Source organism: Leuresthes tenuis, unplaced genomic scaffold (assembly GCF_036924035.1).
Source record: "Leuresthes tenuis unplaced genomic scaffold, fLeuTen1.0.hap1 SCAF_15, whole genome shotgun sequence".
Lineage (NCBI taxonomy): Eukaryota > Metazoa > Chordata > Actinopteri > Atheriniformes > Atherinopsidae > Leuresthes > Leuresthes tenuis.
Genome location: NW_027325369.1, coordinates 3,430,555 through 3,446,474, shown reverse-complemented (window position 1 = coordinate 3,446,474; position 15,920 = coordinate 3,430,555). Strand labels below are relative to the sequence as shown.

The 15,920-nt window shown below is 41.1% G+C and overlaps 2 protein-coding genes across 2 annotated transcripts; both read right to left on the bottom strand.

The window, feature by feature from the left end:
• Window positions 1-389: 389 nt before the first annotated feature.
• On the bottom strand, window positions 390-3,256 carry neff2 (neuronal intermediate filament family member 2). The gene is made up of 3 exons (XM_072365902.1): window positions 2,104-3,256; window positions 1,580-1,704; window positions 390-1,488 (listed from the first exon to the last, which is right to left on the bottom strand). Exons 1-3 carry the CDS (start codon window positions 3,109-3,111, stop codon window positions 1,428-1,430), a joined length of 1,194 nt encoding a protein of 397 aa, XP_072222003.1. The 5' UTR covers window positions 3,112-3,256; the 3' UTR covers window positions 390-1,427.
• A 3,059-nt stretch (window positions 3,257-6,315) lies between these two features.
• On the bottom strand, window positions 6,316-8,012 carry LOC140270152 (nanos homolog 1-like). The gene has a single exon (XM_072365249.1). It carries the CDS (start codon window positions 7,905-7,907, stop codon window positions 7,224-7,226), a length of 684 nt encoding a protein of 227 aa, XP_072221350.1. The 5' UTR covers window positions 7,908-8,012; the 3' UTR covers window positions 6,316-7,223.
• Window positions 8,013-15,920: the final 7,908 nt, after the last annotated feature.

Genomic DNA, 15,920 nt, shown 5'->3' with positions numbered 1-15,920 from the left:
TGTCTTTGGCATTGGATAGATATAAAAACTTGCCAAATTTGGCATGATGTTAGCTACATCTCTGGCATTGATAAATTAGGTTAAACAACAGCTGACGAAAATTCTTACAAGTAACCAAAACAGATTCAAGAGAGAGCTCATGAAACAGCATTCAGAACATTCTATGATGAGCCAAAGTCTCTCAAAATCTATGTTACCGTTCATTTTGTGTTTTAAAATGTTTTTTAAATGTTTCTAAATCGGGCTGTACTCTTTGACTATTTTCCAAGGATAAGTTGTGGCTATATTGGCCACAAGGACACCTATGTGGAATATTGACGCCCCGATAAATGACCGAACATGTACTACGTATCCATAGAAGATTGAAATGAAAACCCCAAAATACAAAGTTTGATGCAGGTCAGTTTTGTTTATTCAGCTTGTTGCCGGCTGCTACACTTCAGCCAAGCGTAATGGTGCGGACTTGATATTCGTTTCACAGACATAAAGCACCATTAAGATCTGATAAGGAGATCCTGCAGTTACCTTTCAGTTTCATAGTTAAGCTTTGAATGAACTTACAGAGGGAAAAACTCTAGTGCCGATAGGCTTCGAGACACATTGTATGACTATAAGGAGAAACCAGCAACAATTAATCTTCCACAGCATTTACATGTCCAGAAGGTTGTCCAGGAATAGACTGTCACGTCATACTTTTGAAGATCAGACACCTATGAAGGAAGACTGAACTCACTCTATTTCTGCAGTATTTCTGTACATGTAAATGCAGAGGAAGACTGAAAAGGACAAAAATGTGTTTAATATGATGGAGAAAAAAAACTATTTAAGGTTACTGGTTCACAGAACTACGTCTAACCACGACAGAACCAGGGGTGTAGGACGCCGCTTAACTGATTGGTAGAGTTCCCAGTGAAGAATGTTGCAGATAAGATCCAAGCATTGAGAGATAACAGATTTTCTTTTCCCTTTTTTTTGCCTTCCTTCACAAACAGTTGGTCAAATGTTTGCACAATGAGGCCTGAGGTAAAGTCAGATGGTTACCTCTGTTGCTTGGACCTCAACACGTATCACACGGAGGAACTCGGCCAAAACAATTCTGCTGTCCGACATTGCTATGTAACTAATGCAGTGCAGCCACTCTGCGGTGTACAGTCAGCCGTCTTCTTGATGTGTGGTGTCAGAATGTGTAGAAGAAGGGGGACTTCTTGTTGACCTCTTGTTTAGCACAAGGGCACGGCTGTCTTGAGAGAGATGAGTTTTCGTTTGTGATTTGTTTTTTTGTTTTTTTTGGAGGAGAATAGAATTTAGTGTTTTGGAGGAAAAGAGGATGGAAGGGGGACGAGGGGCGGGGAAACTGCCCAATAATGTTCAGGGTAGAGATGGAGGCGCATGAGGAATTTTGATGCCGTTCTTGTGGCGTTTCGATTTTAATTTAGAGCTGGAAAGGAAGGGTAAGTCAGACGGATCTCCTCCCCCTCCAAAAGTTTCCTGAGGGGAAAAGAAAGAAACAGATGCTACTTATGAGGCAATATGTCCTGAAAGTGCTTGTGTACAAGAGTGGAGCAAGGTCATTTCTCACCTGTATGCTGCTATTTCAATGTCAAGGGCCATCTTCACATTGAGAAGGTCTTGGTAGTCTCTCAGGTAGCGTGCCATCTCCTGCTTAGCTTCAGTGATGTCCCGCTCCAGTTCACTTATCCTAATCTGTAAATGCAAAACAAAAAAGAAAATCTAGTCTTACAGAGTATTTTACAAAGCTCACTGCACTCTCGTTTGCTGCATCGATGTCCTCTCTAATGATTGGACTGTAACATTGCAGATGTTTTCTCTGTCTGCCAACATGTCCCTCTGAGGCTGGAGCAGAGGTCGCTGCTGTGTGTCATCTGACAGAGGAAAAGACACAGTTTCTTCTTGTTCTAATTTCTGAGTGGCACTGATTAACATTATTTCATCACACTGTAAACATGTAGTTTTTCCTGCACTTTTCACTCTGCACTGTTTCAGAACAAAGCCTCTGAAAATAAGCATGAAAAAACTGTTAATATGAAACCCGACAGCACAATGAAAGAATAGCAGACATGGGGCCACATAGTCTTCAATCACCTGATATTTCTCCACCTCCTTTGCCTGCGTCTCTTCCAGGTCCTCCAGCTGCTTATTCAGGGAGTTGATCACATTCCGAAGAGCCTCAATCTCAGAGGAACGAGACTGGAGCAGTCTCCGGTACTCCATTGTCTCCTCCCGGATGGCGTGCACAGCCTCGTTGTTTTTGCTGGCCATCTCTGCCACACTTGCAAACTTGCTTTGGTACCAGTCCTCTGCTGCCTGCATATTCTTATTCGCTAGCCGCTCGTATTGCGCCCGGATGTCTCGTAAGGCGGTGGAAAGGTCAGGCCTGGACACCTCCACATCCACGCTGATGTTGGCCATCTGCAGCTGGGCCTGAAGCTCTGCTTGCTCCTCTGTAAAGACTTTCTTGAGGAACACCATCTCATCACACAGAGAGACCACAGAGGCCTCTGCATCACAGTTGTAGACCACGGCCCTGCTTGCCTCCTCTCTGGCCCTCTGCAGGGCCTCCTCAGCATCCGCACGCTTCCTGGTCTCGTCTTCATAGCGCTCCTTCATCTGCTCATACACGTCTCGCAGGTAGTCCCTCTCTGCTTCCATCCGCATCTTCTCCCCATTCTCTGAGTCAATCATGGTCCTCAAACTCCGTGCTTCCCCCTCATAGAGCCCCTGCAGACGGGATGGGTCATTCCGCCTCCTCCTTAGCGCATCCAGCTCAGCCAGCAGGGCTCGGTTCTGCAGCTCCAGATGCCTCACCTTCTCGATGTAGGTGGCGAAGCGGTCGTTCAGGTCCACAAGCTGTGCCCTCTCCTGGGACCGCAGACCTAGCAGCTCTGTGTTGAGGGAGCTGGCCTGAGTCAGGTCCATCCTTTGAGAACCATCTGGCAAGGCAGAGGAGGCAAACTTCAGGATCCTCTTCCCGGATGGAGGAGGTCGGGAAGAAGAGTAGAGAGAGGAAGACATGGAGGATTTAGTGGTGGACCGGGAGCCTCTGTAGCTGTCCCAAGGGCGGCGGTTGGAGAGGAAGGAATCGTAGCTCATGATGAATTTTTTGTTGTGGATGTTTTTGTTTGTTTAAGAAAAGGATGTATGTTTTAGTTTCAGAAGGTTTTTTTTTATGTCCCCCTTGTTCTGCACACCATCGGTGAGGATGAGCGAGCGCTTTTGCACTGCACCAGTTCAGTGAGACTGCAGATCCTGAGCTTTTATAGAGTGAGGCTGCTCCCCCCTCCACACCGGGAAACATCCGTGCTGTCAGCATTTGCTAGGCCAATAGGAGGCTTCTGCAGTGAAGAGAGAGGAGGTTGGTTTTCAGACTCACTCTCATCCAAGGGCAGGCAGAATGAGGACGGTAGAACAGATTTTCATTTGATCTGTCATGAAAATGGTTTTGACATAAATGAGCTCTTTTTTGACTGTGTTTTATACTTTTTTTATGCCAACAGCACAGACTCAGAGGAGTTTCTCAAGTAATATACACATACATAAAGTAAAACAGAAAGCTGGGAAAATTTATTGAAACTATCTCTTTATCCTACTCAAGTAAGAAAAAAATCAATACATAGTACACAAAGACAGCAAGAAGCAAGGTACATTTATCTTAATGGCCAGGCAAAGAAGTCAAGGATCATCTGCTACTTTAATATATTCATATCTTCTACTTTATCTGCATGACATGAGACATGATTGTTCCTCGTATTATAGCTGGCATTTCCCTGCAAAGTGAAAACTTTTTGATTAGCTTGAAAACTTTTTTTCTTCTTTTTTTCGATGCTCTTTTCCTTTTAGATCGTCCTTAACTTCATTTTCATTGACATTGTGGTGAATGTCCTTCAGTGTTTTTTTTTTTACACTGCTCTACAAACTGCCTTCATTTTGTGCCTCCACAAATTTGCGACTGATTGATGTTCCTCGGCTGTCCTGACTGTGTGTGGGAGACACCACTGACGAAGAAAGTGCTGCCTGAATCTGCTGACGTGCAGAAACTTTCCTGTTGTTCAGCATCCACAGATGAGTGAGAGTGCGTGTGTAAATCATCCAGAAATAGCAGTATTTATCGGGTTAGGTGAAAGGCTATGACAGATACTTACACGTATGCATCAAAGGGACACATATTTAAAAGCAGACGTGTTCAGGTTGATAGTCCTTAAAGTCAGCCAGGCTTTCTCACACCATTCTGACACCCGCCACTGATGTGTCTGTGCCGATGTCAGCATGTCAGACTGGAATATAACAGAGAATAGACGGTTTAAAGGGAAAATAATTTTCCAATGTTGGCCTTGATCAATACAGAGGATTTCATACATGCAAGATACATACATACATACAAGCACCTCCTCCTGTGCTATCCTCCTAATGATGAAACAAGCTTGATTCATTTCAGCCTATTAGAGAAGAGTCTGTGGGGCAGAAATTCCATCTCTTGAACTCCAGCTCAGTGCTTCTAATGCCTGTATAGTCAGAATAAATTTTGATCTGGAAAAGGCTTAATGGTTTTATTTAAAAAAGCAACTGAGTATTAAGGTGCCTTTCATTTCTGAGATTTAACACCCAAACACAAACCTTTGTACTGATCTGATTAGGCTATTCAGTCTGTTAATCCCACAAAGTGACATTCTTGTGTTGTGCTGTTCTTAGTTGTTGCCAGGAGAGGTCGATGAACCTCGCTGATGTCTTTATATTTGAGGCGAGCGTTTACACAAAGAGGATGACGGCACTTTTCTCAGGTAGCCTTTGACAGCTCAGCACTTATTTTGGTTTGTGTATTTAAAAGGGATAAAAGAAATGATTATTGTCACCTCTTGATCATTTCAGTAACACTTTTGACTTTCTTCAAATCTGGAAAATAAAACCAGAGACGAGCAACAACACATAACATGTTTTGATTCATCAAATAAGTCATGTTTAAAAAAAGGTCAAAACTCAGAGGCAGTGTGTGAAAATGTGACTGCGTGATGTTGTCAGTCTCTTACATCATGGAGGAGTTATAATGTCACTTCAGTTCTCTAAAATTCATCCATACACAGCTCTATTAAGGTCCTGACACAGCACTTTAATCAGATTGAAGTCACTGAAGAAGCGTGAATCTTTTGTTTTTCAGTGCTGCTGAGGTTGGGCTCATTGCCCTGCTGTATGATCCAGTTTCATGAATAAATAATGACACGGTGTAATGTGTCATGTGTTGTTCATCTGAGGTTGCATTTGCCTAATTTCAAGACCTGGCAGGGAAGAGGTGACTTTGTTTCTTGTTTATGGTCTGACACTTAAAACCTCAGGGTTGAGAGAAGTTTTACTTTCTTTTTCACATGAAGTAAAGAAAGTTTAAACAGGTTTTTGTTAGAACACTCCATGTTTCTGAAGTTAAATCTCAAAAGACTTTTCTACATGTCACGACTGGAACAGCCTGCGTGTAAATCACTGAATTCGTGATGACTTTACTCCACTGTCATAGCTCCACTTGCTTTTCTTTCAGGGTCCTGTCATGCTGGGACTGTTGAACGGAACACGTGTAGGACCTCCTAATGTTATTTGCTTTGTGTTGGTGGCATCCAGCTGGGTGAGATAAAGCATGTGTATATTGTTACTTAACATTACAAAAGATAACAGACAACAGTTCAATTAAAAAAAGTCATTCCTCCTATTTTAAGAGATGTGTGGTCAGAGAGATTTAATATAGTTGCCTGGACATTAAATCAGGGCTCCGTCATCTCGTCTTTAGTAGTGATTTACGGTTTGACCCTCACATGCAACACTTCCCTCAGTGCTGGTTAAAAAAAAAGAAAAGACTTTCAACCTGCAAACATGAAGGGACCCTACAGCAGAAGCCATCTGAGCTGACATTAGCGTGAAGTGTACGGACACATCAGGTCCGATCAAATACTTTTCATCAGTTTATTACACAGAACTGGAACTTTAGATAATATTAAAAGTTTGGTGTCATTTATTTACTTACTGTGTGAATGTTTTAAACAGATGCTGACACAGGACTCTGTTGTTGAGGGCTTTGAGCACTAGGTGGCACATGTGTTTTGTCTGTCAGTTTCTTTACTGTTAGAGCTTTTACAGGAAGCAGGTGTGTGACGTGTGTTTTTCAGCTATAAAATAACTCCTGTTGTTATGAGTGCTGACGCAGGCTCTCCCTCAATCTGCTGTTTTAGGGTTAGGGGTGGGTGGGTTCGGGTTAGGATTTTACTACTGCGTCTGTTGTAGTGTCATATAAGTCAAAGTAAAATGAAAATTGCATGTTTATTCAGACATCATTTACAGTAAATATATTTCCCAGTGGTACATAAGGTAAAAATAAGTACATAAAACATTTCTATTGACAGTTAAAGACTTTGGAATGTCAGGCTTTTCATTTCTAAAATTTTGTATGCATTTACAAGAATCACAGCTGCACATTTTCAAAAGGGAAAAAAAGAACAATCAATCCGTGTTTTTGGACAGGAGCTTAGAGCAACTTGAAGAGCCCATCAATGAACTGCATGTAAGATCCACTTTCCACTGTTTTACATTCAGCTGAAATTTGTAAAATGCTAACCACATAAAAGCACATACAGAATATAAGACATCCAACATATAAACAGTACAGAAATTTACCTTTAGGTTAAGTTTCAATACAAAAGTGTATTCCTTTGGTAGAAAACATTTATCTCAGGAAAATATGTGCTGGATCTAAAGAAGTATTTGCATCTTGCATGGCCTGTCAGACATCTTACATCCATGGGCCAGTGGACAAAGGGCCGAAACATTCACCTCATATAAAAAGCGCTGCATATGTCATAAACTGCAGAGCAGACATGCAACACGGCTGTCTGTAACAAATTCTGATACAGCATGAATATGGTCATTCACAGGTCGATCTGTACAGTACTTTGGTTCCTTTATCATCACCAAGTCTTAGAGTGCTGGAGGGGGGGGCAAATATTGCGCGCGATGCGTCCAAGTGTAAACTATGTGCTCATAGAATTACAATATTGACGAAAACGTTACAAATGAAGCAATGACACATACAAAAAGAAATCAATATAAATCTTATTTTCTTCAAGTCCTTTTCTCCAGACTTGTTTTGTGCATGAAATGGGGCAAAATTACTGCCATACACACTAGTAATTTTAAGACAGTGCAAGTCAAGCTTCGTTTTATGTCCTCGCTTAGAAGATTTTCAGCCGTTTGCCAGTCGCTCTCCCCCCCTTTGCCATTCTCTGGCTCTGCTGATCTTTAGAAAGCGGGCAGTACTTGATGGTGTGCGCGTTGTCGCCGTTGGCACTGCACAGGGGGCAGGTGTATGCCCGGAGGATGGGGCAAAGAACCCTGCCGTCCGCTGTCTTCAGGATGTGGGTGCCGTAAACTTCCTCCGGTGCGCCGTTATTCCGACAGAAGACGCACACCTTCGGCTCCGGTTTGCTCCTCTGTGTCTGTTTGCGTCTTCGGTCCATGGAAAGCAGGTCGAAGCCGGCGAAGCTTCCCCCATACGCGGGCGCATCTCTGTCCCCGAACTGCGAATCACCAGCAAGGTGCTCGTATGGCCTGAGAAGAGAGATGCGCTCTTTGAGGTCATAGATGGAGATCGGTGGGGAGCTCGGAGCCACACAGCAGCAGTCCAAGTGTCCCTCAGCGTCTCTGTTGTGCCCAATTACGCAGGAGCAAACCGGGGAGTCGTCCTCCAAACCCAGAGTCGCTTTAAGAGACTCGGTTATAGAGTTGGGGTTGCAGGAAGGGCTGTTGATCTTATTTTTGGCCACAAGTGTTGACAGACCGAGGTAGTCGTTCCAAAAATTAAAAGTGTAATCATAAGGAGACCGCGTGTCCAGGTAGCCGCGGTCTAAGAAATCCATCCTGAAAGAGCTGCAAAGTTTAATGTCCACAGAAGTGAAAAGGCGTTTCGGGTCGTTCGTTTGTCAGCATGGGTAGCCAGTGGAGGGGGTTTTCTCTGTTCTCTTGCTCAGGCTGGTTTGCAGAGCTTTCAGCATGTCGGCGCAGATAAGTTCCCAAGAATAAAACATAGGGGCGTGGTTTGGTTCAAGTTGATTTTCTCTCCGGACCCAGAGGATGGTCCACAGCGCAGAGCAGGGAGTTACAGTGCGGGGAGAAAAAATCCCCTCCCATCAGTAAGCATACTGAAAGCACATTTATTGACGTTAATTGAAAGTCATATATCCTGTTTGGCTGAGTAAGGCTGTAATGGTGTACATAATGGTGTGTTAATTATCATAATCCTTTTTGTTTGTTGGACATCTTTAAGCAAGAGCTTTGATTTTGGACCAGATATTGGTCTACACTGACCTTAAATAACCCTTGATGACCTGAAATGTTTTCTCAGATTTAGCTCCACAGAAAACAGAGTTGTCTTTAAATGCATAGCAGCACATAAAGTGATATTTTTTAGGGTTGAAATTAGGGAATTGTCTCTTTAAAGATCCAAATTAAACCTAATAGAGGCAAAGGGTCAGATTTTCTGTTTGGATTCTGTTGCACCACATGACGTTGAACAACTCCTTTTATCTTTATCTTTTCTTTTTTGCTTGTGAATTCATTCTGTCATCCACATGGAGATACTCAAGATCAAGATCAAGATCTCACATGGGGTCAAAAGTACAGTAGTATACGTTTTGTTTTTGGGGCTCAAACAATAAAAAAGTTACAGGAACCATGGCCTTCTCATTTGATTATGAAGACTTTTAAAGAATGATTCATAAAGATTTTTTCCCCCATAGCATCAGATTATGAACAGATGTGGGGATGTGAGTTTTTATTTTTATTTTTATGTGAACCTATCCTTTATTATTTTCTTCTCAAAGTCTAAAATGTAGAGTTAGTATTTTACCAAGGCTCAGGAAACTGCAGTGGATATGCCCATCCATCCATTTTCCATACTAACACAGGGCCAACACAGAGATTCACTTACACTCATTCCGATGGTCAGTTTAGAATCACCAATAAACCTGACATGCCTGTTTTTGGAGGGTGGGAAGAAGTTAGGCAGAGTACCCTGAGAGAACCCACTCATGCAGGCAGGAAATGCAAACTTCACACAGAAAGGCCCCAGCCAGGATTGAAATGAGGAACCTTCTTGCCAGCTAGGAACATGTGCCACATAAATAAATTACAAAAAAAGAAAAAAAATTACCATTATTTGTTGAACCACTTTAAGATCTTTTGCTGCACTGATGAACCAGTTATTCTTCAAGAAGGTGCACCTGTTCTGCTTCCCCTGATGGCTTTGTGCACACAAACAGCCCCCCCCTTCACTGCATCGTCTCCTCTCCACAGTGGGCCGTTTAACTTCATTAATATGCATTCAAACGGAGTGTGCCACATCTCTCTCTGTCTCTCTCTCTCTCTGCACACGTGTGTGTGTCACTCAATACCCAGTAAGACAGACCCCCCCCCCCCCAAAAAAAAGCTTAATTGACCTGACTGGGACGATGACTATGTTACTATTTCTGTAACACCCTCAAGTGAAATATCAAGAAAAGTCACTTGTATGTCTTGTGTTTTAGAATTAAAATTTAGATGGTTTTGCCGCCATTTTGGGGGTTTTCACTGAAAAAATTGAATCAGTATCAATGTACTACAGATTTAGAGCGAGATCACTATTTGAAAAATATATGATCCCCTTTTCTCTCTGTGCCTGGACTCGATTTTGTTCACAACATTTTAAGGTGCTTGTTTGGTTTGTGTTCATATGCAGTGAGAATACATTCTTCGTTTAGACCTTTCATGTCACAAAGGGGATCAACTTCACATTCAGTCACGCTAAAATCCTCAAGAAAATATGTGTGTGTCCAAAATATGTGGCTCTTTTTGAAAAGAGAATACATTTGCTGCTGCTATAAAAGTTTTCAGCAGGTCAAGATGGCACAAAGCATAAAGAAATCATGTTAGCGAGACAGTTTCTTGTATGTGCGAATAAATTATCACCAGAATCACCACATGGTCTATTTTCAAGGTCACCTCCAGCTCAGCATACACAAAGGAAATCATGAGAGAGCATTTCAAAGATGAATGGCTGCTATATTACAATAGATAAATTACATGGGGGGGGCAGTAAGACATGTGGCCCTGCTGCTTTGGGGTAACCTTTATGATTCAAAATGCAAAACATGCTTGGTAGCAACAAAGGAAGTATTGATAATGAATACAAAATGCATTCATTTTACTTTTGAAGAGACGAATTGGGAGTTTCATCACTCAGAAAAAAGAGCAGCAGCAGGATGGTTCCTGGTATGAAAGTCAGAGATGAGATGAGTTTATTTTTATCACTTTTTAAAAAAGAATCAGGTGGAATTCATGAGCCACCGTACATTTTCAAATCATAAAAAAGTTACTAATTAAATCAAATGGACAAAAGCAAAATGTAGTGAGTGCAGTTTCAGTGTAGCTATAGTGCAGCCATAAATCACTTCAAATTTAATAATGGAAACTAAAGTGCAGAGGAGAAAATGAATCAATTGGGGAAACAAGACAGTTTTTAATAATTTTGATTGGAAAGACGGCAAAATTGGGACATGGTTGGATTCATGGGGACATTGTCTGTGCAACACAAAATAGATTCATATTTTCTAAACATATTAGCAGTGATTTTGGTCCTGATCTATGGAGTAAAAGTAATTACAAGTCAGTGCAAAGTGTAGCTACAAGGGATAATGTTCCCAGCCGTCATTGTGCCTGTATGAATCGCCATGTATGTGCCACAACTGTTTAACACTCATACAAGACATTCTCACTGGGGCTTATGTTAACATGCATGCACCAAACAAAACATAGATGACATTCATCCAACCAGACTAAGGTAGACTGATGTTGAATACAACATTTTGCACCTCAAGTCCTAAGCATGGTAAAGTTTGTGCACAAGCTCTTTTGTTATGCTATATCGAGAAGATTTTATCATTTTAAACCATGAAAATTTTGGCTGCGCTTTAGTTGCTGCAAGATTAAAATCACAGCGGAGCAACTATATGGAACCAAATTAAATAAGTTGACAAAGGAGGTCTTGCAAATATTTTCTGTTTCACAAGTTCCTATATAAGCTGGTAAAAAAATGTAGCGCTATTTTTCCCCTTTGAAATATTCCCTTGTGAATTAGTAGAGGGCTGTGAGTAAAATGTGTTGGAGACAGGGTTGGTAATTTGAGAATATACTTCGACTGAACAGTTTCAGATATGGATCTACAGTGAGCGAGTACAAAGAAGAAATAAAACATTTGAGGTAGTTACAACCACTTAAAGAATGCATGATAAACCTAAACTGGTAACTGACCAAGATAACAATAACAAATTGCTGCTTCATTGTAGCCCAAAAGCAGGAACAAATCTTGCTTTGTTCATGTAAAATGTGTCGATTCTTTAACACCGTTTATTTGTTAGCACTATCAGGCCTCCACACAGGCTCCTACAGAGTGCAGAGAGAGGTTTGTTGTTAGCTCCAGTAAATGTGGAGACACTGGCTCCTAAAGGGTTAAAAAAATATTCATATGTAAATTTGGCTTCAGAGTGTGATGATCGTACCCAGAGGCCTCCCAGGCAGCTCTTTCTGCCCAACAGCCGAGGCCAAGACGGGCAGGCACTGCTCCCCCATTCATCACTGTCAAGTTGAATAGAAAATTAACAAATCCCTTAATTAAAAGACCTCTCTGGACTCTCGTGTGTGTGTGTGTGTGTGTGTGTGTGTTGGGGGGGGGCTGTGTGTGTTTATAATGCACGTGCCAGCTGCCCTGCTTCACTGTGCAAGCTACAACAGCCTGGCACAAGAGACACTCTCACAAACACACACACAATCACCCACCACTCCCACAGACCCCTGCAATTCCTGCTGCTGCATTAATTGCATAAACTGCATAATGCAGACTCGAGTTCATTCTGGATCTCTGTACGTCTCCAGACACATAGTTGGGTGGGGAATCAGTTGGGGGCTTTGATCTCTGACCTCTGCCTTCTCTCTTGGGAGTTTTAGGCTGCATCCCTAACGGCTGTCCATCTGCACACTCAACCCCAGACCTCAGCTCTTAGAGTCAGACCAACCCCAGACACGTGTCACTGTCCACAGCAAGCGATAGGGAATACTAAACAAGCCAAGGTCAACTCCAAATTAGGAGGTGTCTTTCAGCCTGCCGAGTGCTTTGTCATGACCACCAGCTAACTGAATGCAGCCTGCTATTACTTACCCCAAAACTCCATCCCCACCACACAGCAGCCAGACTGTCACGTATTCTCACACACACTTAATATCCTCTTGACATGGCTGAAGTGGTAGGACTGAAAGGAATGGGCGTCAGTGTCCGGAGCAGAAGATTTTTTTCTTTGATATTTTACCTCATTTCAATAGAGAGCTGATGTAGTCGATCAGTTAACTAATGGAAAAATAGTTCAACAGCAACTATGATTAAACCAAAGTTAAACCTTGAACTGGATTCTTTTGTTCTTAGTACTCCAGTTTTTGGATTTCTGTTTTTCAAATAACGTTTTAAATATTTAGTTTTTTGTTTGAGGGATTAATTGATAAATTTAAGAAATTATTAACTTATTCATTACCAGCTATGCTGCAAATCAACAATTAAGTAAATACTAATCATTTCTAAACCTGATCCAAGCAAAACTAGAGTTGTAATAAAGGGTGATTAAATTGATGATCGTTTGATGATTTCTCCATAAAATGTATGATTGGTCGCCTGTCACAGTCTCCCTGCTCTACAGTCTAATCCTTTCTGATGTCTTCAAATCGATTTTTTTCTCTTAACGTTTGTCCAAAAGCTAAAGATGTTCTCAAACCATCAAATTTGTGCCTTTTATTATGTTTTTATGACTTGATGACATACAAAATTAAACTTGTAGAAAGTATTTTCATGGTGTTAATGCTTGCAAAGTAATTTATAATTTTATAACTTCTAAATGAGAGACTAAAACTTTAGCTGAGGTTAGTTCCTGTAACTGAACTTGTCACCAAAAAGAGACGAGAAAAAGGAGGAGGGAACCTATGAGTCCTCAGATCAGAAACTTGTTTAACTCACCTAAATCTGCTGAGATTAGAGCTGGAAGTAGTCAAGGGGCTTAGAGTGTATCAGTACAATGGGACTGAGAGGATTAGATTTGGATTCACTGAGCTCCTGCGATGCCCTTCATTTCTGGGGGTCCACAGCCAGAGCACCTTTGTTGGGTTTACTAACGACTCTTCCCATGAACGCAGTGAACAGGCCAATCCCTTTTTAATGATGCAGGGAAAATTCCATTGGCCCTGATTACCACAATGCTTTCGAGAGCCGCCATTGTCCCACACACCATGTCATGCTTTTAAACTGTGCAGCCAGGCGAGTGGACTGTGAGGCATTTGAAGTCCTGGTAGAAATAACCTCGACTAAAACAATGCTGATATGTGCATCTTTTTTATGGTTGGAGCATAATGCTCACAGTAACACCCCCAAGGATTTAACTCCCTCAGTAGCCACCCATGCCTAAAATATATACAGTAGTATAGAACTTAATGGGTTGTAACATAGCACTTATTTGGGAAATGTACATCTGAAAGGTTTGTTCTGAACTGAACCTATTGAAAAACATGTTCAGTTCATTGGCTCTGCCCAGACTTCCATCTTTTTTCTCCCTTGCCACATGTCCCTCGTGTAGCTGATCTAAGGGATTCAGACACTGGATTGCTTTGGGTTTTAATACAACTGGTTAAGACATTCATGCCCTTCTGAGTTTTAAGGGTACGTGGGAATAGCCAAAAAATGACCTCTTTTAGTTTTTTTCCAAAGCAGCATTCCTTGAACTTGTTGAAACATTGTGAGGCTAAGGAAAGGTGGTTAGAAGAATTCTTAAAGACTTTGGAAAAGACATCAAAGCTCAATGATAGTTCCACTAATGCAAAAATATTCAAGCTATTCAATGTTATGGCTACAAGGAATTGTGTAACAGAATTATCTCATTTTCTTTTTCTTCTCCTTTTTTTCTGTAGGAAAGGATAAGATAAAGGAAACACTGCAAGTGCTTCTCTTTGTATTTAGAGAACTCAGTAAGCTCCTATTACTTAGATACTTCTAGATCCTTGACTCAGTTAAGTGCTAATTTTCTTGCTAAATGCTAATACTAGCATGCTAATGACCTAAACTGACATCAGAAACATTCTAAACTTTAGACTTACTTTTTAAACATTTTATATAAGTATTGTCTAAGTTTTAGTAAATATTTGCATATTAACAACTGTTAGACAACCCACTAATGAACGTGGCAACAGTAGCGCCACTTGCATGATTGGTGCCATTATTTCCATGGTAAACACAAATATGGATCTATTGATTTTTTTGTGATCTAAACCATAACAGTTGCTGTTTACTAGTTGAAATCTACCAACTTTAAACAATAATGACTTAGCCTACTGCAATTGCTATGCTCTGTTGGCTACTGAAACCTTTATCGTCTGCTGCTAACATGGAGAAAACTTAACACCTTTTACCACATAGACCATTAGATTACTGAGGCAGATGTGTCATGGCTCATATTAGCTCATGCTCGGCTGTCTCTTGTGATCTTTCAGCTATGCAGCTGCTTTCGTGTCCCTCATCTCGCATTTGGTTTCCTGAAAGTGAATTTCAAAGAAACTGTACACTCTATACGCTCTGAACAGATTTGGGTTCATTTAGGTTCACAACTCTCATATGGCTTGATGGGAGTTCCATGCTCAGACTGTTCTTTTTTTCATGATGAAGTCATATTTATTCCTACTGTTTATCTGTTTTGAGGTGGAGATCTGACACCTGATGTATTTCACAGGGAGGTTAATGTTCTTGTTTTGAGGATGAAGCAAGCTAAGTTAGTTTCCATTAGCTTACTGCTTACTTTGGGTTAGAAATGAAGAAAATAACAAGCAAAGAAGTAGACATCACAAATAGATAGTGTATATAAAACAATAATTAAAAAATTGTTTAATAAAACAAAAAGCTATTTTATCAGCTCGTTTAACCTTTTAAGGGGCGGCAACGCCCATTCCGACATCCCGCCATTCCGACATCCCGCCATTCCGACAAGGCTTTCCATATAAGAAAATGTGCATTACTTAACAGATAACAGTTCCTTCTTTCTGTTCATGCATTTTACATAGAGTGACCAGATGTCCCGCTTTGTGCGGGAAAGTTCCGCATTTTCATTACTTTTCACACGTCCTGCAAATTGAGACGTTGCCCCGCATTGTTTTTTAAAGACTACAGTTTTGAAATGCATGTTTTATAATCTGGCATTTATCTAATTGCTGTGTGGAGAAAGCAGTGAGGGCTGTCATCAAAGCGGGCTGTTTGATCATGTCAATCAAACGGGAACGCAGACGCAGGTTGAGGGCCCGCCCACCAACAACAACAACAAAAAATGCAAATGAAGTCAGAACGGCACCGGCATGTAGCGCGAGACATAGTCTCGTAAGTGTAAGGCGAGTCAGGTAAAGTTAGAGAAAATACAGGAAAGCCATACCCTTATAGAACAAATATAGTCCTGACTGTCTATTCTATTTAATTGTACATAGTCAGGTGTTTTAACTTGAGAGGCACTGTGAAATAGTATGAAAGTTCCATGCTTACTATGTTTTCTTATGTGAGAGAACTTGGGAAAGTTGCATTTAAATTAAATATCTTTGTTAAGTTTTTATTTGCAGTCTGTTATGTGCTACTGAATCAACCAGATGGCAAATCATAGTAATGTTATAAGCTAAGGGGCAAAATAGAGATGTTTATTTTTTTAAAGTTATTTTAGACTACTTGTGCATTGGTATCCCACATTGTCCCACACAAACATAGTCTCTGTTCCACATCTGGTGAGTTGGAATCTGGTCACCCTAATTTTACATGGTTTAAGACATGTGTA

Coding starts and splice junctions, on each gene's coding strand:
- neff2 (XM_072365902.1), bottom strand. CDS start 3,111: ATGAGCTACGATTCCTTCCTCTCCAACCGCCGCCCTTGGGACAGCTAC. Junction 1,705..2,103: donor AGGAGGTGGAGAAATATCAG/GTGATTGAAGAC, acceptor TTGCATTTACAG/ATTAGGATAAGTGAACTGGA. Junction 1,489..1,579: donor ATTGAAATAGCAGCATACAG/GTGAGAAATGAC, acceptor TTTTCCCCTCAG/GAAACTTTTGGAGGGGGAGG.
- LOC140270152 (XM_072365249.1), bottom strand. CDS start 7,907: ATGGATTTCTTAGACCGCGGCTACCTGGACACGCGGTCTCCTTATGAT.